Source organism: Carassius gibelio, chromosome B10 (genome assembly GCF_023724105.1).
Source record: "Carassius gibelio isolate Cgi1373 ecotype wild population from Czech Republic chromosome B10, carGib1.2-hapl.c, whole genome shotgun sequence".
NCBI lineage: Eukaryota > Metazoa > Chordata > Actinopteri > Cypriniformes > Cyprinidae > Carassius > Carassius gibelio.
The window spans coordinates 11,137,384-11,160,603 of record NC_068405.1 but is presented as its reverse complement, the minus strand read 5'-3'; the positions used below and the strand labels follow the sequence as shown (position 1 = coordinate 11,160,603).

Sequence of the window (23,220 nt, the reverse complement as noted above, 5' to 3'; positions counted from 1 at the left end):
CCGCTCGCGGGGCCACAGGGCATCCCTAGCATGACGTCAGTCATGTGCAGCAGACACATGGGGCGTCTGTAACTTTCATCATGTGGTAGTGATGGCTGGTTTCAGGTTGCTGAGCTGGTGGGAGGCGGTAAAACTCGTTTAAAAGTGTTGCAGGACACAGAGAGAATCAGCGCTGCTGCAGCTGCGGGTGTGATTGAGAAGACACTGACGAGTTAATTCACAGGAACGACGCTTTCCGAGGTAAGTTTATGGCGCCAAAAAGAATTAGAGGCTATGTGGTATTTAATCATTTATTTTCTAAATCGAATTGTGTTTAAAACGCGGATATAGCCTACTAAATATATATCTTGGAATGCTGACATCCGAGTTGTTCTTTTGAGTGTCTTTAATAAAGTGCCTGTGATATTTAAACCGCTTTAAATATGTAACGTTTGGCTATACATACATACATATATCTACATATATATCACAAAATGTATTGTGCCTTAAATACACGTGACTGTGCAAAACATAACTTGTGCACACATACATATTGAAGAATAGCCTACATGTTACAATTATACTGTATTAACTAGCCTACTTGTTCCAAATAGACAAATAACTTTTATTGCTTCGCATATGAATATGATCATTATACTATTATGAATAGTATGTGACCCTGGCTGTGAAAAAACAGCTAAAGTCAATTTAAAGCGATTTACTGTTTTCTACATATAATCGTTCTTAATAAGGTAAAGAACATTCTGTGAAAATGTAACCTTGATATCTTATTTATAGACATCTACAAATCATAGTTGAAATCAAACTTCGATGCTTGTTATCTCATAATTTGATTTTGAGACTTGAGGGTCACATATATATATATATGAACATATTTGTCTCATAACTGCATCAAATAAGACAATTCATCTGAAATGAATGAATGAATGAGCAATCAATCATACACACACAGGAAGTAAATCTAAGGAGGTTTTCAAACTACTAAATTAGATTTAATGGTTCGTTTTGGGACAGTGATTATGACATCACATTAAAGTCTCATTATTTTTATGCAGTGACTCTCTGACAGGGCAGCTCTTAGTGATTTGTTTGGGAACAGAATCCATTGGGGACAGGCATTTTCTCAGTCAGGAAATAGGATATTCTATTACCTATGAGTACCTGGAGGAGGGTCCTTAAAAATTAATTAACATCATGAGGTGCAGATAACATCCTAGTTAACCCACATGAGTATGCATGTGAATAAAAAATACAGTACAAAAATGGTGTGCACATCCCAAACATCCAAATAGGACGCATGTGCACAATGTGCCTGATGAAGACCTGAAGGTCGAAACGTTGCTTGATTAAATTCCTCTGGAGCAGTAGTTTTCAGTGTGCAGACTTCCCTTCTTTATTTGTTTATGCATGTAAATAAAACATGCATCTTAACTGTTTGTGAAAATGTCCACTTTGTGGTTTTGGCAAGTTGGATGTGTAAGAATAGCAGGGGTTGTTATGTCATATGTGCTGGCGTTTCTATAAACTCCAACATCCTGGAAACCATTTGGCTGCCATTCATTGATAGTTCTTGTGTGAACTCTGAGCTCTGTTTTTTTATTTTCTTTTTATTGTGCAGAATTAATAGATAGACATTTTTAATGCAGTAAATATACATGCCTTTGAGATACATTAATGTCAGTATCATCAGTGTCAATAATTGTAGGACATGTTCCTACAAAACCCCTCTAATTGACAGTTTGGGTTGAGTGATGGAAAAAGTAAACACCCCAGTTATCTGTCTGCTATAGCCTCAGGATTTGAGAAATGGTGTGGGCCGAACTGACATGGATGGTGTTGTTTAATGCTCTCGCAGGTGAAAGTTTAGCCATGGCGTTTCCTTCTGCATTGTGCATCTTTAGTCTCTTGGCTTTGGTTCAGGCCCAATCTGAATCCCAGCAACCCAAGATTCAGCTCCGTCTAGCGGGTAATAAACGCAAGCATTACGAGGGTCGTCTGGAGGTCTTCTACAACAACGAATGGGGGACTATCTGTGATGATGACTTCTCAATCTTAGCTGCTCATGTTGCATGCAGGGAGCTTGGCTTCCTGGGTGCTGTGGCCTGGTCCCCATCTGCAAAGTTTGGACAAGGAGAAGGTAGGCAAGAATTCTGATTGTATATTATAATCTTCTGTTCTACTGAAAGATCCATTATATGCATATATTCTTGAATTGTATTGCTAATCCATCATGTTTTAGTCATTAGAGGTAATTGATACCAAACAGAGAGTCAAAAAAGTACGGAAACAAGATTTAAAGTCAAGAGCAGACATAATCTCATCTCTCTGTCTCTTTACCACAGAAACATGATGATTTGTCTCAATAAATCTGTCCAAAGATGTAAATCAGTGGTTGGTTATGATTGAGCCCTATGGGAAGAGTAACCATTGGTCTTGACTCTTATTCCACTTTCCACAGAGTAAGCAAAATCATAAGCAGCATGCAATGCATAGTGAAGGGAAATTCTAGAAGGGTTCATATTTGATAACTTTATATTGAATCAAAGAAGTTAACAAAATCTAACCAGACTAGAGTGGTTGAGGCTGGTTTACCAAGGCATTTAGCTAGAAGCAGGAATAATTCACCCAAATAAGAAACTTCTGTCTTCGTTCGCTTCAAAGATCCATAAGATCTTTGAGAAATTTTAAAGACTGAATAGAGACTGGGACTTTTAAGCTTCAAAATATATCATAAAAGTGTCTTTTTCAGTCAGTCAGTGAGTTGATCTTGATAAACCAATCAATCCATTTCATCAGCAAAATCACTGACAATTCATTTGTGAGAGTTAGATGTCAAGAATTTAAGTGAACTTTTGAATTATTTTAGTTTGACTTTCAGTCTGACACTTGCAGCATAGCACACAAGTTGTGAGAACATCTTTAATGATTCTTTTATGGTGCTTATTAAAAAAAACTCACCATCATACAGGTTTTGAAATGGATAATGTAGAGTTGCAGGGTAATTTTTGAGAGTTGAACTGTTCAATTAAGGGAATTAAGTAGCCATATAGTGACACCAAAACACAACATCTGCTAGTGATTGACGAAACCATCAATTGCTCTTTATTACACAGGACGCATTTGGCTGGACAACGTCCATTGCACAGGAAGAGAGAAATCTTTAGCCGAATGCCCCTCAAATGGCATTGGGGTGTCAGACTGCCGCCACAGTGAGGATGTTGGGGTGATTTGCAATCAGAAGCGCATCCCTGGCCACAGGTTCATCAATACCATGAACAACAACGTTGAGGTACGTCAACTCTAGGATCACGTAATCATGCTAGTTTATTAACCTAACTGAGGTTGACAGTGCTTAGTCACTTGAAATGTACTGAAATGCGGTGCAGATGTGAATTCAGAGCTGGTAAACCAAGCCTAAGACTCCGCTGGAGGTGATTGGGATTAACAACCAGTGTTTTCCATCTGAAGAGCCAAGAATCCTACCCAGAAAAGCATTATGTCTTAGACACATGACCACATATCTTTGTCATATCCAGAAATTCAGCTCTGAGTGGTAGTTCTGCTTTCTTTCTTTCTTATCGGTGATCATTCCCAGTCACTTTATCTCATGGATGAAAGGAAGTGAAGGTCTGTTACCACAGGTTACACATTCCTCTCCAAAATTTGCTGCTATAGAATAGTTTATTAGCGTTCAATTCTCCTTTTATGATGTGCCAGCTGTCCACACACACATGTCACATGTCACATGTCCTTTGATGCAAAGGTCTGTGCCAGAATTAAACGATATCTGTATATTTGCCATGTGACTATGGCAACCAAGGTAAGCTGGTTTGAAGAAAAGACGGACCTTTGAGAGCGATCAGAGAGCCCATGGTGTGCTTTTCCATTTGCACGACCCCAAGATTTAATGACTTTACCACATTGTGTGTCTTTCCCCCGCTCCTTCCTGTCCCCGAGACGTTCCCCCGCTCGAACTGCTGACTAATGGTAGGAATTATTTCAAAACGGAATGTCACCTATTAAATCTGAAAATTATTTTATTGTGAGAAGCGAAAAGACGGTTAGTTAAAAGATTTGAATGAGGGACGGTGTTTCTCTGGCCTGGTATGAAAAATACCAGCCGCCAGGTTCAAGTTCCTGTGATGTCACCGGTCAGGCGACAGTCTGTGAATGAATGTGAGAAGTTGTTAGGTTTTGGTAGGTGTAATCGTGACTTTTCCCTGCATCACATACCAGAAGTCTGAGACACAGACGCTCCTCTGTGAAGCTCGTATGAGTGAATTCTCAAACCCCAGGGTGAACTAAACTGAGACAGACACCCAGATTCCTCAGGCTTCCTTCCAGCGCCAATGTTTTTCTAAGCGAGAGTCCATCTTTTTTGTGTATTTTTTCTCATCAATGGACGGTGTGATTTCAGAAATAACAAAGGGTAGCAGAAACTGGCAGCCGAACAGTGCTAGATTCTTAACGCATCACAAGCGGTGGATTACAAAATGCTTCCACAAATATTATCCTTTGCCAAAACTGGAAAAAACACTTCTTTTATGTCATATACATATAAACAACACAATTTTTATGTCTGTTTGCGCTCTTTTATTTATCTTTCCTGGGTGTCAGCACAGCTAGCCAGGGTGTGCTCCACCCTGCAAACATGACCTCTTAAAAACCTTTAAAGATGTAGGAATAGATGACAGATAGATAGTTTACTGCGGTTTTGCTGCTATAATCACATTACCTTATTACTGATATGTAAAGAAACACTACATTACCCTGAAAACATGTAGTGTTTAACATCATCATTAGCATTAGTGTTATTTCAGAGCCCATAAATGCAGAGCAGCTACTTGATTAGCTGGGTTTAATGGCTTGTGAAGCTGTTTAGACAAGTCATTTAAAGACTATAGTTGAATGACCTCTAGCAAAAGCATTTTTAATGAATGTCTGTTTCCAAGAGAGCGTTTGGCTGCGTTTATGTGCAGATAGAGTCATGAGTTTTCACAGAAGCAGAGATATTTTCACATTCACATTTTTGTGATAATGTACACATTGGCTAAAAACTTCCCTAAACAACCTAGCAACCAAACAGAACCGCGTATAAAACACCAAGCAACATGCTAACATTCACAGTAGCATTGTAACATCACCACCACTTTTTTTCAACCATAAACTCCAAGTGCTATCATTTCTGTTTGAATGACCAATCATATATTTAACTGTTAAATTGCTTTCCTTTTTATCACAGTATTCCCAATATATTATCTCCCTCTGAAACATAAACATGTTCTTATCACTTAGAACTGACCACACACAGCTGGACACAAATGTTTTGTCTAAACTAATACGATAAAACAAAAGACAGGCTCTCGGAACAGAGAGCAGAGGTAAATGAATGAGTGAATTGTTTGTTTTGTATTCTTGTAAACATTCAATGGAACAGGAGAACAGCTCATCATATAATCAAATGAATCACCACCACACATGGAAACAATCAGAGTGGTTCCCAAAGGTTCAGAGCAGGCAAACTCTTTGCTTGGTTTGAGTTCAAGAAAATGCTTTAATAAATCAGCTTATGATTATATAACTTATTTACATGTTTGTCTACAGCAGATGTTTCCTTCCAACACAACTTCATATTCTTGGTATATACAGAACATGCAGATGAGAATATACAACTTGCTAAGATACACTACGACCAGACATGACATTCAGATGTTTAGAAGTCCTCAGGACTGAACTTTAGAACATAGTAAGGTCATGTTCATGAGGCAAAAAGTAGACAGGACCTAAAGTAGATTAAATGCTTTGAATTACTCTATATAGTTACAAGATCTCTTGCTGTATTGACTTTTAAGTATATGTAGATATATTGCTGCTATATCTATATTAAGTTATAACGGGAAGCCTAATATGTTCTCCCAGAACCCAAGATTAGTCAGAACAAATCTTGGGTTCTGGGAGAACATATTAGTCTTCACGGGTGTCTTTGTCTGCAAGGTGTTAAGAACTGCTCTTGAATTATGGAAGACCAGTCTTTTGGGAAGAATCTCCAGGGTTGAACATAAATATGCCCAGAGAAGTTCTGTGGAATAAAGGTTCAGGGGTCATGTTAAGCTTAATCGTTTCCATGGAACCGACTTGTTCGTGGGACCCTTGTGGCCCTTTACTACTGCTGAGCTCACCATTAATTCTCTCATTCTTTGTTTCTTGTCCGCCCTCTTTTTTCCTTCATGCACACTGAGTTGTAAGTGGTACCCTGACACAAAGATGACCCTGAAGACAAAAGCATATCTAAAAATGGCATTCCTTTCAGACAGTTGTAGACGGACGGCCTTTGGTGTGGTGGTGTGAATATGAGTTGTGTTTGAGAGTGATGACAAACCATGCTGAAGAAACTTCCTGCTTTTGGGGGGATGGGAATGATAGTCTGTACATATGTTCTGTAATGGTGGAGAGAATCCAGATGTTGTCCATGTAGCCTCTTTCTTAGACAGTCCCTCCAGAAAAACGCGTTTATGCGATCGCCTGATTTAATGCATAATCAGCCAAAGGCCGCATATTTATGCGGGGTCGCATTCTTTCAAATACGCCGCTCTTTTGCTGTATAAATTGCCGATTTCAGAAAACAAAATATGCGGGGCTAGCATGATTTCATAATCCCTGTATTTTCGTTGCAAAAAACTCACATATATATTAGCAGAAAGTTGAAAAATGTTGCGTTTACTTCACACAAGTAGAGCGCCATTTTCCCCCTATTGCCATGGGAACCTTATGAAGTGACGTAATTACTTGACGTGAACATCTGCAAACCCTGCGGTGAAACCAGGTTGAAACTTGAAGCGCGTTTGATGAAATAGAGAAAAAAAGGTGATTCCCCCAACACCCCCTTCTCACTAGGCTACTAACACTGTTGTAGTTTCATTCAGAAGTTGATGCAACTTTACAGTTGTAATATTGCACTTTTTTGTTACAGAACAGTACCAAAAACTTTCAATTGTAATTATATTAGTAATATGTAAAATAATTTACGTTGCAGTAAGAGATTGCCACTTAAATATTCTGTGATTTAGTATGCTCGCTTATCATAGTAAGTAATAAGAAATCACTCTTTACATTAAGGTAGTAGCCTAGTGAGAAAAAGGTGTTGGGGGAACCACCTTTTCTTCTCTTTTACATCAAACCGCATTTTTTGCAAGTTCACGCAATTTCATCGCATAAAATTGAAATTGCATATTCCATCGCATTTTTTAAGAAAACGTGCCGCAAAATCAAGGATTTTTGCCCGCAACAATCACAAACAAAATCCGTGTTTTTCTGGAGGGACTGCTTAAGATTACTTCAGCAAGAATCAATATACCAGCTGGATCCATCCACCCCTCACATTCATCGTTTACTTCCTCAAAAAGTGCCTAAAATTCCCTCAACAATCAACAAGTGTTTTCACTCTGAGTCCCTGGAACAGGCACGTGGAGGACCAACGTGAAACACGAGGCAGGAAGTGAAAAAGAGAGGAGAATTTGACTGCGCAACCATACCAGACACCGTCACCTCTCCCTCGCCCACATCCAAAAGCCCTAAAGAGGAACATTAACGGCATGTAAATATTTTGATATCTGGATTCCATGAAGGTGAAAGGAGGTGGTTCTGTCCCAGCTGGCACCTCAGCTACTGAGGAATGTCTGGACTACGAGGGGCTTCCAGTCTCACTTCTACCGTTTCCATCGCTTACACAGGGACCCCTCGCTCTTAAACACAGTCAGATGTGGGAATGGTTTCTCACTTATATGAATGACTGTAAGTGCATATGTCTCAGACGTATTAGTCTATATGAGCTGACAGACAGCATTTACAGTCTCAAAAAGACCTCTTTGTCAATTCTCATTCCTGAAAAAATCCCACACATTGTGAAGTAGAGGTGATGTGATTGAATGAAAGATGATGTATGTTTGGCTGTACACTTACACACATTTACACATTTAGATTATTGACAGGGATTTCATCCAATAAATATCTTTAAAAGCATTTGTGCATGAAGGTACCTGGACAGACTTCTGAGCTTTGGTGATAACTAAGCAAATATTAAATTATAATACTACAATATTAATTTTATGCTACAAATGACGTTAAAAGTGGAAAAGGTTTCCCTCCAAGAACTGTGGCGGCTTACATGTGTTAACAGCTTTTTAATGATGGAGATTCACTTTAACCTAAACTGCAATATTGAGGGCTAATGGGCTTCTGGCATTTGTCCAGCAATGTCAGACATCTTTTTAACTTCTTGCATAAGGTAAAGAGCACTGGTTGCTGCAGTTGCTTGCTTTATTTAATTGATTTAATTAATTTTCAGCTTTGAATTAGACACAAAACCTTGCCATTGGTAGTGCTTTGCTCTGCCATTGAGCTACATGAACACAAAAATACCTTTCATGTGAATTCATAGTATTTTCTGGTTAAAGAGACCTCAATAGGGTCAGTTTTCTTTTACATCTCTAGGAATTTCCCCAAAACAAAGCCTTGGGTTTGAAGGCTTGATGGCTCCTGTCGAACTTGTCATCCTATCAGTCAGGAACATTGCCTTCATTGTTGGTCACTGCATGTCGAGTCTTGGACCAGACATTCTTCAAGCTTAACAAAGCAGAAATTGTTGTTTCAACTATTCTGTACAGAGAACATTCCTTATTAGACAGATACTTTATACCTTAAAGGGTGCTTGATCTAATATACCCAACACTTGGAACATAGTTGGGCCGTATCCTGATTTAAACGCTAAACCAGTTTGAATTACACACACAGTATGAATAAAAAAATATATATACAAAAAGCATACCAGAAAAAGTGGCTTACCAACGGTAACGTTAGACAGTGTCCTGGATTGAGAGAGAATCCCTGTTAAAAGCATACATTTCTGAATAATGACAGTGAATACAGTGGTTCTGCAGACTAGGTCTCATGCATTCTGATAAAAGCACAGTCTGGTGTGATAAACCATGAAACCCTGATACAGATTTTTGTTCAGTCCGCCCAACACTACCTGCAAGGCATTTTTTTATATATATAAATATGAGGATTTATGAACATTCCAAGTGCATTTTCCATCGGCAAACTCAAATGTACTTGTGCCATCATAGTATATCAATCTCTGAGTTTCCTATGTTGGCTAAACCTGAGAATGATAAAACGGGGCGTCACTTTGGTTTAAAAATATGCAGTGGAAGGTATCTGGTCTGGTTTCTTTAGGCGGAGGTCACGCTATCAGGCAACAGGCGTAGGCACTTCCTCACATCTGGCTGGATGACCCCGACTCACGCCCTCAGCTTCAACACTCAACTCTTTGGTTTCCCCCAGACTTCCAGTGCTTAAGCAAACAGTGATGTGTCTGACTCGAGAGCCCACTTCAACTGGACCCAACCCATCAGTCTGGCCTTTATATAGTAATATTTACATTAAACTCAGTTCTGCTCACTCTGCGTCTAGAGCATTTAGGTCCACGTGAGGCCGCCACATTCCTTTGGCTTATCCCCGTTGGCCAACTTTCTCTCTCCCTTTTCTTTAATGCACACACATGCACATTAACACATGCCAAAATTAAATCAGAAGCCACAGCCTTCGTTTTATGTTTACCGTGGTCCGTTGAAACATGTCCGGTAACCACCTCCCTGTTAAAAGTACAACATTGCTGGGTTTACACATCTAAAACATTCCTTTCAGTTGATATCATGGCAAACAGCCCTCGTGAGGGCACATGTGAGGGTATTTTTTTGCATCTAACAAAGATGCCTTTTCATTTTATAACAGTTAATGTTCCTTCAAGCTGGAAGATTCCTGTATTGGATTGGATGACAGATTCTACTGTAATAGAAGTGCATGAACTCCTCAAAATCTAGGATGATTACCCCAAGAATGTTTTGAGAGATACTTGAAGTGAGGTTTTTGGTCAAATTCCAGCTTTGGCCTTGTCTTATAAGCTGTATCTGGCAAGCCTTGTCAAATGTGAGACATGGATTATCTGGCTGGCCCTCAGATTCCACCCTGAAGGAGTAGAAGACACTCTTCTGACTAATACGGTGTCTGCAACATCCAGAACTTAAGTAATTTGCTGCTACTAGAGGAAGTGGCCTAAATAAACGATCCATTCTGGGAATAATGTGGGAATTCCGATAAAGACTTATAACATGCTCTTTTGTTTTTTCCACCCTAGACTCTCGAAGAACGGGTGGAAGACATCCGTATAAGACCCATTTCATCTCACCTCAAGCGCATACCCATTACTGAAGGATATGTGGAGATTAAGGAACGGGGCAAATGGAGGCAGATCTGTGATGAGGAGTGGACCCCGCTGAACAACCGAGTCGTCTGTGGAATGTACGGATTCCCCGGAGAGAAGAACTACAACAACAAAGTCTACAAGTACGGAAAAGTCCCCGCTGCTTTGCTTTGTGTGATAAACAGCCATGAGTCAAACACAAATTTGGAAAAAAGATACATTTTCAGCCCTTTGTGATTAGGACACACTAAAAATCAAGAACAAACAGACAAGAAAGAAAACAGAGTTTTTAGGGTTTCCTCAAAAGTAACTTTCTAAAGTTTAAAGTTACCATGTAAACAGGCAACAAGAGTTATTTAGTCCACAGATGTGTGTGAACGCCTCCACAAGTGAATCATGGCCAGATTGTTTCCCAACATAATTCTTGGCAGTTTCGCCTCTAACAGAGAACATTTTGTTTCCACTGTAACTCTGGTAAGGACATTTTATAGTAAAACTGTCTATAAATTATAATTTTAGGGTGTTTTAACCACATTTGTACACTGAAACACACTATAACACACAAAAGTTCATAGCCAGTGCATATATTTTAGTGTAAGTTTATAGAAAAAAAGAACATTCCAGGAATTTTTTTTTTTTTTTTTAAGATGTATTCATGGGTTTATTTCTAAACTAAGCAACATACTAAAGAAAGTAATGACTGGTGATATTTAAAGAAGAGGTTTGTCCATGTTTGTTTGTTTTGTTGGAACATTTTATAATGGTCCACTTTTTAAACCGCTGGCCATGTGACCTCACTTTTCCTCAGTTCATTTATCATGTTATTCATGCCATTGAGAAACACAATTTTGCAAAGAAGTAGGACATAGTAAATGGTATTGCCTTACCTAAGAGTTGACGTATAGTACCAAAAATGCTACTGAGATATCAAAAAATGCTCCGAAATCTGGACTCAGAACATGCTGTACTCATTAAAAGAGTGTTTCAAATTTCCTAACCTGAAGGATAGTTTGAGTCAAGATGTTTGGTGACCTTTGCTGAACTAGGATTTTCTCTGGACTGTGGAATCATGGGAAAAGTCATGTTATCTTGGCTTAGCACTGCATGTAATGCCACAGGCAATGTCTGGTCCCTATAGTAATCATAACACGTCCTTCTGAATAATATCCTCCTAAACAAGAATTCAATATCTGAAGTATGTGTTTAATTGCGTGATTAATTATTTTGTAGCACTACTGATCTTTATCTGTGGCTCTGTTTTACAGATCTCTGTCCATGCGTAAGAAAAAGAACTACTGGGGTTTCTCAGTGAACTGCACAGGAAATGAAGCCCACCTGTCTAGCTGTAGGCTGGGCAAACCCTTGGAGCCCAAGCGGAACGGCACATGTGGACGTGGCCTGCCTGTGGTGGTCAGCTGTGTGCCTGGAAGAGCTTTTGCCCCCTCATCCTCCACTGGCTTCCGCAAGGCTTACAGGCCAGAGGTTGGTAGCCTTACAATTTAAGTAACTGTTTTCACTAGCGCTGCTTAGCATCAAAATAAGGACAGACTCTGGAATAAAAACAGTTTTCCTAAGAATCAGTGTCATCTGCAAAATAAAATAAGTCATTCATCATTGTGTTTCCTGAAGGCGTTTTGGATAGCATTGGGCTCACAGACTGACAGTTGATCAGCAAGTCATTATATACAGTGATATTTAAAAGTATATTATGGTCTTAGACTTTGTAGAACATATCCAACATGGAAAATATCTAATAGAGAATAGTAATTAATGGCATGGTACAGTTAACAGAGCATTAAGTATTAGATTTGAAGGTAGTAGCTGCTAGCGCTTCTCAACAGCGAAAAAAGATTGACGATAGGGTAAAATAGTATTCCTAAGAATCAACAGTACCAGCAGCAATAATCATCTTTCATAAGGTTTTCCAGATGGTTTATATTCACCCAACTACTTGATTGAAAATTATCCATGGTTTTACTACGAATGCCCTAAGCTAACCATAGTTTAACCATAGTATTTGTAGTAAAACTGTTGTTACACAAATGGTAACATGAGGGTTGCAATAATTATTATAGTATATTATGTCCTTAAACTTAGTAGAACATATAAAAAATGGACAATAATGAGTCACTGACATGAACAACATGCACAAAATGAAGTTTGTATTAGCGGCCCCAAGCACTGCTTAGCAGCAAAGAGTGATGCTGGAATAAAAATAGCTTTCCTAAGAATCTACGCTGTCACCTGCGATGATATAATGAAGGAAAATTCCTTTTGGACTGTCTTCCATCAGCAGCTCGTGGTTAGCACTGGGTTCACAGACTTCTTGTTTGTTCTAATGCCCACGTGAAACTAAGTTTTCCATTTCTTCATTCTAAATGTCTGTTGAGGGCTGAATGTTGAACGCTAAGGTTACAGTCCTTCTCAGAGATGATTTGTGGTTGTGGAATGTTTGGCGAGTCTGTTTTCCCTCATCTATCAACCGCTTACATTTCTGGAAAGAATCGCTTACTCTTCCATTGTTTTCCTGTGGATCATCATGTCAAAGTGTCACTTCAGTCATGAAGTACATTAAATCATATTGCCTTTTCGAAAGAAAAGGAGATTACATAATAGTCAAACATGACCCCAGAGGCCTGAAGTGAGTGTGTATAAACAAGGGATGGAAAAAATTCATCTGAAAGGCTGAGTCACCTGAATCAGATCCATATACAGAGACTGAACAAACGCAGGTCACTGAGGGCGTGTGGACTGATCATCCTGCTGATTTCTTCCATCTCTGATGACACAGCAACCCTTGGTTCGTCTGCGGGGGGGTTCGCGGATCGGTGAAGGGAGAGTGGAGGTGCTGAAGAATGGAGTTTGGGGAACCGTCTGCGATGATAACTGGAACCTGAGGGCTGCCACCATCGTGTGTCGAGAGCTGGGCTTTGGGAGCGCCAAAGAGGCTCTCACTGGAGCCAAGTTAGGACAAGGTTAGTTCATACACTATCAGTGGTTCTAAACGAATAGACCTTGGGGAGTCAATCCCATAAGAATCAGTTCTTTGATTCTGAGACATTGAGATTATCTCCATTATCTGGATTTCCAAAATACTAGGTGTATAAGAAGAAGCTTAAAGGAATAGTTCACCCAAAAATGAAAATTATGTCATTAATTAATTACAAAGCTTCATGTCATTCCAAATCTATAAGACCTTTGTGCATCTTCAGAACACAAGTGAAGAGCAACGCGTCTGAAACGTTCAAGGTCCAGAAAGGTAGTAAGGACATTGTTAAAACAGTGGTTCAGCCGTAATTTTACGAAGCTACAAGAATACTTTTTATGTGCAAAAACAACAAAAATAACAACTTTATTCAACAATTTCTTTCTTCCATGTCAGTCTTAACCATGTGTATTCCTCTGCTAGTAAAAAAAATTATAAAATTATATTATACTGCATATCTTGTGTTTCACAAGTGGTACTCAGAAAATGTCTATAATAATCTTTAATATCTACATTTTTTTGAAAATGAAGTATACTCATTAAGCAGGAAGCAAAAATCAGATGCACATTGTCCTAAAACTGCAACTTCTACAGCAGTCTCTGTGTCTGGCATTCATCAGACGTTCATGGATCACTGCTCTGTACTAAAGGGTCTTAGATCAGGGGCATGAGAGGCAGATTTTTTGAACATTCTTTGGCAAGGAGACTCATGCGTAACGAAACATCTGTGCTGCAAACGCTTGTGAAGATAGTTGCTCCTCAGCTGATGTTTGGACAGGTTCCTACAGTACTGGATGTTTAAAATCCATGTTTAAAGAACTTGCTCAAAGATTATGTGCACATCCAGAAATCTCTCACACTTGCGCACTTGTCTTTAATTCCATATGTTTCACTTTAATCACACTGAAATAAGGATGGTAGTTTTGATAGCTCATTGAATGTAGGAAATATTTAGTCATGTATGGCAAAGATTATATTTAGAACTTAATTTCAAGTAGAGAAAAATGCTTTCTTCTTCCTCCAAGAGTTTATTTATTTATTTATATATTTTTTTTCGGAATTGAATACATCAACTTTAAATCAGTAAACTACTTTAAATCAGTCTCCAAGCTGTTTTGGTTCATTTTAAAATGCGTTCTATCAAACAAATGACCTTTTGTGGGTTTTTTTAGGCTTTATTTTCTCATGTTTTTAAAAGCTGAGAGTGAGATCAACAGCTTTTGCTCATTTCAGTCTAAACAAATACTTCTTCAGTTTTGCTGCATCTAATGTTTCATGTGTGTCCAGTAAATAATATCTGAGTATGACATCTGTCTGATGTTCATATTAGCTGAATCCCTTTTTTTAGGTCCAAAATGTGCTTTTAAGAAAGTCATTTCACCCAAGGTTACTTCAAAATGGACCCTGAATATTTATGTGTATTAAATATATCAAGTGTAATATAAATGTAATATTAAATATGCTGATTGTTTTCTGTGTTGTTTCTCTACTGTGTTTTTTTAACAGAACAGACAGAAAAATGTAATTTAAACACAAATCTATATTTTCTGTCCATGAACACCCTGTTTTTTTGTCATAATGTATATCCTCATTAACTTATTCTGAATGTGTGTTTTCTCAGGAATGGGTCCGGTCCACATGAATGAGGTGGAGTGCTCTGGATTTGAGAAATCTCTCACGGACTGTTACTTCAATAATGATGCTCTGGGCTGCAGTCATGAGGAGGACGCTGCCGTCCGCTGTAATATACCTGCCATGGGTTTCCAGAAGAGGGTCAGGACCCTCAAACTCTCCTTACTTATTCTATTATTGTTCTAACACTAGCTACAAATTCACAAATATGTATTTTTGACTACAACAGATACGTCTAAGCGGAGGAAGGAACCCACATGAGGGACGTGTGGAGGTTCTGACTGAGAAGAACGGCTCTCTGGTTTGGGGAACCGTTTGTAGTGAAAACTGGGGGATGGTCGAGGCCATGGTGGTCTGCAGACAGCTGGGATTGGGCTTCGCCAGCTATGCCTTTCAGGTAAATCTACCCATTAAAGTGCTCAAGTCTTTTTTTTCTTGTGGCAAAATTACCAGATATTCACCAAAAAAACTTGCTTGTTAATTGTCAGTAGTGTAGAGACATAGATGTGGAGATTTCAAGCTGGGTAGATTTCTGTTGGTCAGCATGGTAAATTCATTTGACCAAAGGTCCTTGCACACTGAGTCCGAAATTTTCATATGCGTTTTTTTTTTTATATATATATTCGTCATCCTTTCCTATCAAAATACTTGCTACAGATTCGAAAACTTAGAAAAGTGAACCAGATCTGATTTTCTTTTATGACAGACGAACATTTCCGATGCAGTGTGTAAACGCGATTGACAAAACATGACGTCTTATTAATTTTATTATATTACAAATATATATTTTTTTTTTTTTTTTTTTTTGCGCCACCATTCTCACCCTTTTGTGCAACAACAGCTGCTCCGGGAACGTGATCTTAGCTCAAATATAATTGGACGACCGTTTCGTCTTCGAAGAAATCGACACACAGGACGAAAAAAAACTGTTTGCTTTTTTCACGGTGTGAATGATTGTGCCCGGTGTGAATAGCCCCATACGAATCTGTTTTGATTCAAAAGCGTCACAGGACCAAATTTTCACGTTCAGTGTGAAAATCTGTTTGAGGAAACCTTTAACCTGCAAACTAAATTCCTAATTGTGTGGATTCCTATTAAAATGACTAGATTTCGCCTAAGATTCGCCAGTAAATAAAAGTTGTTTCCAACACTCAATCCAGCATATTTGACCATCTTCAGTAGTGCTAACCTTTCAATAGCCACAGTGAGTCATCGTAGTGTTCGTAGCACGCATTTGTATGAGACTGTTTTAGGGCACTTGGTGTAGATGAAGGACTTTAATAAGGGCACATGCCATGTAGTCAGTGTGGTATCCCCATTTAATCCACCACAAGCTTCCTGGATCCTGTAACTCTGTTCAATCCCATTCATTTCAATAATTAATATTTGAATGTGCGTGTAAGATCACAGAGACTGTCTGGGACTGAGATGGCTGGACTAGAGACGGATATTTAACAGCCCAGTGACAAACTCGCAGTGATACAAGCCTGGAAGCTATTAATGCATTAGAAACGGTATGGAGGGAATAGCTTGATGGGCAGTTTTATGAGTGGAAATTGGAAAAGCCTAAATTGCTTCTGCAGGGTAATGCCATGATCAAGTGTTTTTATGATGATTGACTGAAATTCGCCACTAGCTGAGGCACATGGTTGCATGTCAAGACATCATTTCCTTAATGGCTTCAACTTTGGGACACAAAGCAGTTCTATCTCATGTCACTACATTATAAGTCCCTCTTGAAAAGGCTAGTGTATTATGCTAGTGTGGTATTGGTTTAACTGGAGCCCAGCTTAAAAAAAATCAGCATATTAAAATGATTTCTGATCATGTGACACAGACTGGAGGAATGATGCTGAAATTCAGCTTTACATCACGGGAATAAATTACGTTTTAACATATATTCAAAGAGAAAACAGCTGTTTTGAACTTTAATAATATACAATATCACTGTTCTTAACTTAGTTTTAATCAAATAAATACATCTTAGCGAGCACGAGCAAGAGACTTCAAATGATGCATTAATAGGGAAGTTTGTTCACCGACATTTGCGTTTTCTCTTACCGAACTTGAAAAGTGCAGGATACAACTTCCAGATGTCGGAGGGGCCATTAAATATTCGGTCTGGAGCGGTGGCTCTTTCTTTCCAGACAGCATGTGTGGAGGGTTTTACAATGGCGAGGGTTGAAGGAAGCACATGGAAAGTCTGACAGAATGTGCCCACAGTCCCCTGCCCACAGCGGGAGTCCAGCCGGCTTATCTGTCAGATCAGGCAGTGACTCAGCGCTGTGCAGTCTAACACAAAACACATGGAAAACACCCTAATGCTAGATGATTATGTTTTTGCATCCCAAGAACACTGACAGACACTTTCCCCTCTTGTGGGGGACAGCTTGTCTTATGTTTCAGACCGCTAAACTTATGCAACAGATGTATTGAAAAGCAATCTTGGGAGCAGATGCTCAAATCACGTTTGGGAACACATTAGTCGATCTGGAAACCGTGATAAAACAGCCCTCGTTTGGTGAGAAGGCATAATGACAGCCAGATATCCATTGTCCTAGATTTGCTTCAGGCTTATTATAGTTCAATGAAACTGAAACCGTAAAAAAGCTATAAAACTAATTTTAAATAAATGCATATAAATATGTTTTTAATGAGTAAATAAATATTCAAACTTATTTTAATTCAACTAGTTTTCATTTAGATGCACTATAATACTTGATGTACTTAAATAATTAAAATAAAAGATAAAAAATACTAAAGCTTTAACAAAACTTAAAATAAATTAAATACTAATTCATTAAAAACTATATTAGTATTTCATCAGTGCTAAAAAATATGACTGGTTTACATTAGATTCATTAGAAGTACGTTGCTTTTTGATGTGATTTGAAGAAACAAAATGATCAAAATGTTCTTACAATCGTTCTCAGATGTGAACAGAGGGAAACTGAAATTGCATCAAATCAGTGAACAAATGATTCTTTTGAGCCAGTTCTTCTCGAAAAACAAACTGATTTTGCTCAGAGACAAAAATGATTATTTTACCAATTTAATGACGGTGCAAAATCAATCAGATAAAAAGAAATAAATCCATTAATTTCTCGGCAGCTCATGTGTAGCATGTGTTTGTTTGTACAGGAGACGTGGTACTGGGCTGGAGACGCGAGTGCAGATAATGTTGTGATGAGTGGGGTCAGATGCTCAGGAACTGAGATGAGTCTTCCTCAGTGTCTTCATCACGGCAAACACATCAGCTGTCCCAAAGGAGGAGGACGCTTCGCTGCTGGGGTCACCTGCTCTGATAGTGAGACAATCACCTCTTTATTTAAATCCTGGCTTTGTTAACAAGCTCAGTGTAATAGTAGACTAAAATGCTGCTTCAAAGCTACACTTCAACTGTCACATAATCTTCATTTTTTTTAAGTATTCAAGATGGATCATCAGTTCCATGTGTTCTAACCTGCCCTGGTTGTCTAGACTGATACGCATTGAGGAATTTGCTCTGTCTGACCTCTGACCTCTGATCTCAGCGGCTCCTGACCTGGTGCTGAACGCTCAGCTGGTGGAGCAGACCACTTACCTGGAGGACCGGCCCATGTACGCTCTGCAGTGCGCTCTTGAGGAGAACTGCCTGTCCAGCACGGCCAAAAAGAACGAACACAGCTCCTACCGCCGCCTGCTCCGCTTCTCCTCCCAGATCCACAACGTTGGCTTAACAGATTTCAGACCCAAACTGGGTTACCACGCCTGGACCTGGCATGAGTGTCACAGGCAAGACCTTACACCCCTCAGTAAACAAGAAGATATGATGTTACAAAATCATTTGTGCCAATGAGACAATGTTTAAAGTCTCATACTGTTGTGACTCTGCAGGCATTATCACAGCATGGAGGTTTTTACTCATTATGATCTGCTGAGTCTGAACGGCACCAGGGTGGCAGAGGGTCACAAGGCCAGCTTCTGTCTAGAGGACACTCAGTGTGACGAGGGTGAGAACTGAGGAAATGTATTTATGTAAATAAAATAGTGTTTTTGTATACACATACACAGGGGTGCACATAAGTGGTCTGCAGGTCCGCATGCGAGACCAAAATAAAAAATGCGTTATATAAATATGTTCTGACAGCGTGTTTACATACCGACATGGTTGACAGCTGTTAATACACAATTACCATTTTAGATCACAAACTGTACTATATAAGTTTTATTTTCAACCTGAAAGCATAAATCTAGGCTGTGCCTACCGTTTCAAAGCACAATACAAAACTGTGACATTAATCCACTGACGCTCTTTAATCAGCAGCAGCGCTAAATCCGGTACTTGCCGGCAACCTGCCAAAATAAAAGCCTGCTGATTTTAAGTTTGAATATAATGAAAATGATTTTATTTATTTATTTTTAGACGCTTTTTTCCAAAGCGACTTAAAATTGGGGAATACATAAAGCGATTTTTTTTAAAGAGGCAAACAAAGAAAGTAGTAGTAAAAATTAGCATTTTATTTTTAAGCTTACTATAAAATAAATGTATTTGTATTTAATACTAGGACTGCCTTTTATTTTTAATAATATTATCACACACTATTATTTAGTTTATTTATTATTATTTTATAAAAAAAAAAAAAACGATATAAATCAAGTGCAATAATATTCTTTACTTTACATCATATTTGCCCAGAAAAATACATATTTGCCATATAGGGGATGACATGATAAGAAAATGATTTGAAATGAAAATGTTTTAATGAAACTGTTGTTTTCTTTGCTCTAGGTATTCAGAAACGGTATGTTTGTGCCAACTTTGGTGAACAGGGCATCACCGTTGGCTGCTGGGATACCTACAGACATGACATTGATTGTCAGTGGATTGATATCACAGATGTCAAACCAGGAGATTATATTTTCCAGGTAGCGTTTTACCTAAAGTGAAAAAGCGTAAAAAATCTATCTTTAATTCTTTGGTTATTTTTTTGATAAATATTCTAACAATTCTATTATTATTGATAAATATTCTAACATAATTTTTTTTTTTTTATAGCCATTCTGAATTTGTATTTTTCTGACAATTTTCTGTCACAGGTTGTAATCAATCCTAACTATGATGTAGCCGAATCAGATTACTCCAACAACGTTATGAAGTGCAAGTGCCGCTATGATGGATACAGGATATGGACGTACCAATGTCATACAGGTGAGCTGCAGATAAAAAACTGTACTGACGTTCTACCAGAACTGTTTAAAAGCCATTAGAAGTGAATTCTACCACCTTTACCACTTTCCAGGTGGCTCGCGGAGTTCAGACACGGATGAGTACCCTGGAATGAGCAACCAGCTGCACTTCAGATAGGACCCAGTGAGGAAGAACCAACGCTCTCGCTGGAGGACGCTGCAGGCTGTCACTCAGACTATTCACATATTACTGACCACTAGAGAGACTCCAGCACTCTTTTAGGTTGAAGTACAGCTTGTTCTTTCATGGTCCTCGCTATATCAAACTTGCTTTAGACAGAAACGATTTAAATTCCTGTACTGTACTTGCTTTATTCATTTTTGGTGCTTGAAGTGCTTATCTGTTGGTTGTAAAGTTTACAAACCCATGCAGTAATGTTCAAACTGGATCTTAATATTCAGTTTTCAATTCTTTCTGCATTATAACTTAAATTCCCAAAGCCTGCAGTTTCATGAACTCATGAGCCCCACTAGCGGCTGTCTAACTCTTGTGCTTTATTCATCAAGCATGTCAAGTAATTTATTGTGTTCAGTCAGGGATTATGTTTTGTCAGGTTTTGTGTATGCAATGTGAAACTGTAATAATTTGGTGCAATTTTGTGAAGCATCTACCCTCTGTTTTATGAGGGTATCTATGACCAGTTCAATGGTTTCCAGATATACAATGTGTTTATGACTGAACAACACATTTGGTCAAATCATTGCAACGTTTTCTATAATAAAAGCAATTCATGTGTGTTATTTGGAGGATGGTGTTTATGTGAACCTGACAACCCACGTTAAACCCAGTTAAACACGTGACACCAAAACAGCTGTGGTCCTGGATGACCCATTTTTAGGAAATCCAAGGAGCAAAAGAGCTTATTTGTATTAAATAAGGTTTAAGTTCATAAAAACATCTATTTACAATGGCTGGAGCAGATGCTTGTTAGCATGAAGAAACAGAGCAGGGGAAAAAAACCAAACAAGGCTGTTTCCAAACAAGGCTGTTTCCTTCCAAAGAAGAAAGAACCAAAGTCCTCTGAATGCTTACCAAAACACGCATCAAATGCTCACTTATCGTGGTGTTTCCTAAAATAGTCTTGAGTGGTGTAGTAATGTCAAGGACATTTGTTCTTTTCCCAGTCTAGTTTTAACTGACGGACAGTCTTAGGAACTTTATTTAATATTCAGTTGAAGTTGTTTCAATGATTTCAAAGCATCTCCCCATCAAGCCCAGCACTCTGGTCACCATCCTGTGAGCCACCACTGTGCGTGTCCGCGGACTTACCTTCACCGGCTGAATGAGCTCTGTATGGACGACATCAACATTCAAAATTATTATATTGCTGACATTATACAGATCAATAATATGGCATTTGTTTGAATTTACTTATTTATTTAAAAAATACATCAAATCCAAAATATATATACAATGACTTTAAAAGGTATAATGAAAATTCTGTTACTCACCTCATGTCATCCTAAACTGTAGGAACTTCTTGAGATATTTTGGATGAAATCCAAGAGCTTTCTGACCCTGCATAGACGGCAACCCAACTGAAATTTAGCAAGACCCAGAAACATAGTATGGACTTATAAAATAGTCCATGTGACGCAACCACAATTTTATAAAAGCAACAATAACAGTTTTTGTGCGCAAAGAAAATGAATGAAGACTTTATTAAACCATTCTTTGTTGATTCTCGCCATTACGGATAGTAACGCTTCACATGCATGTGTTCCTCTGCACGTTCTATGTTTTAAACACTCTGCATTGTTTATGTGCAGAGGTACTCTCGATAAAGGTAGAAGACGTGATTTAGAAAATAATTGTTGAATTAAGTTATTATTTTTTGCTTTCTTTGCGCACAAAGTATTCTTGCAGCTTTGAAAATTACGGTTGAACAAACTGATGTCACATTAAATGTTACCGAAGTCCTTACTGCATTTCTGGGTCTGAGAACATTTCAAATGTGTTGCTGTCTATGCAGGGTCAGAAAGCTCTCGGATTTTATCAAAACAAATCGTAGTTTCTGGTTCCCCTCCAGCAGCGAGCAAGAAATGATTCAAGACAGTGAAAAAAAATGTAATTCTAATCTGTTATTATTTGATTAACTTCATTATTCAAGACCCATTAAGTTCTAAGACCTCAGAGAGCAAACTTTCATCAACGTCCTGCTGCTGGAGTGTGGCCTCAGTGGGAAGCTCCGTGTTGTTGGCACAGTTTTCATCTTTCATCTTTCATCTTTTCATCTTTGTCAAAAATGTGAAGAAAGTCACAGTCTGGTCCCAGGCTGGAGGCCACGGTGACGGACCCGACCTTGAAAGCCCACTGACTGGCCAGTGCTGTCTACTCTGGCCTCTGGTTGGCTACAAGAGGTTCCTCAGCAATGTCAGATGATTCCACAGATGCCTCCTTGAGATTCGGTTGTTCCAGATCTATCTTATGTCTCATAACACGTGCCGTCTGGCTCTCCGTCTGCTGTTGAAGCTGGTCTCCATGTCTCTGTCCCGACTGCGCGCTCGCTCATTCCCATCTATCTGCTCTTCTTCTGGCAACCCGTCAGATGCACCGCACAGAAACTGTAGTTAGTAACAATTTGTTACATCACACATTTTAGGTAATACAGTGGGAGTACTTTTTAAATTCGTTTTAGATTACTTTTGACTGAGCTAATGTTTATCGCATTGAATTTAACTAAGGGTTGCAATAAAGCAGAACATTTCTCAAGCTTTCCAGAAATTTTAAGAACTTTCTGGGTTTTTTTGTAAACGTTGGGAATTTTACGGAAACTTTGGAAAGTCTCTGCCCCTTTGCAACCGTAATTTACATAGTGTAAATAAAAAAAATTCTATAACCATCTGATAGTAAAATACACAGAGAAAGAAAATATATTTCAATCGATAGTTAACAACATGAAGGGCATAAAAAAATATTACATCACGATCGAACTGCAGGAAGTTTGTGAGTTTAATGAAAAACGTATTATTAAATAATAATAACAATAATCAAAATTAAACACTTTTATTAAAAATATTAAATATTTTATTTGTTCACTTGTCATGTGACCATCACCAACATTAGAGAACGATGAACATGCAAATATACTTAATTATCAACTCTACCTAT

General features: G+C 38.5%; 1 protein-coding gene across 1 annotated transcript; it reads left to right on the top strand.

Annotated features, from left to right (window-relative positions):
• The first annotated feature begins 34 nt into the window (after positions 1-34).
• LOC127966752 (lysyl oxidase homolog 2A) lies at positions 35-20,849 on the top strand. Its single transcript, XM_052567965.1, has 14 exons — positions 35-240; positions 1,856-2,137; positions 3,114-3,289; positions 10,196-10,404; positions 11,527-11,743; positions 13,053-13,236; positions 14,869-15,020; positions 15,109-15,276; positions 18,021-18,186; positions 18,413-18,653; positions 18,756-18,871; positions 19,651-19,787; positions 19,959-20,070; positions 20,162-20,849. Exons 2-14 carry the CDS (start codon positions 1,870-1,872, stop codon positions 20,224-20,226), a joined length of 2,211 nt encoding a protein of 736 aa, XP_052423925.1. The 5' UTR covers positions 35-240; positions 1,856-1,869; the 3' UTR covers positions 20,227-20,849.
• The last annotated feature ends 2,371 nt before the right edge of the window (positions 20,850-23,220 follow it).

Coding starts and splice junctions, on each gene's coding strand:
- LOC127966752 (XM_052567965.1), top strand. CDS start 1,870: ATGGCGTTTCCTTCTGCATTGTGCATCTTTAGTCTCTTGGCTTTGGTT. Junction 19,788..19,958: donor CAGGAGATTATATTTTCCAG/GTAGCGTTTTAC, acceptor TTTCTGTCACAG/GTTGTAATCAATCCTAACTA. Junction 20,071..20,161: donor GACGTACCAATGTCATACAG/GTGAGCTGCAGA, acceptor ACCACTTTCCAG/GTGGCTCGCGGAGTTCAGAC.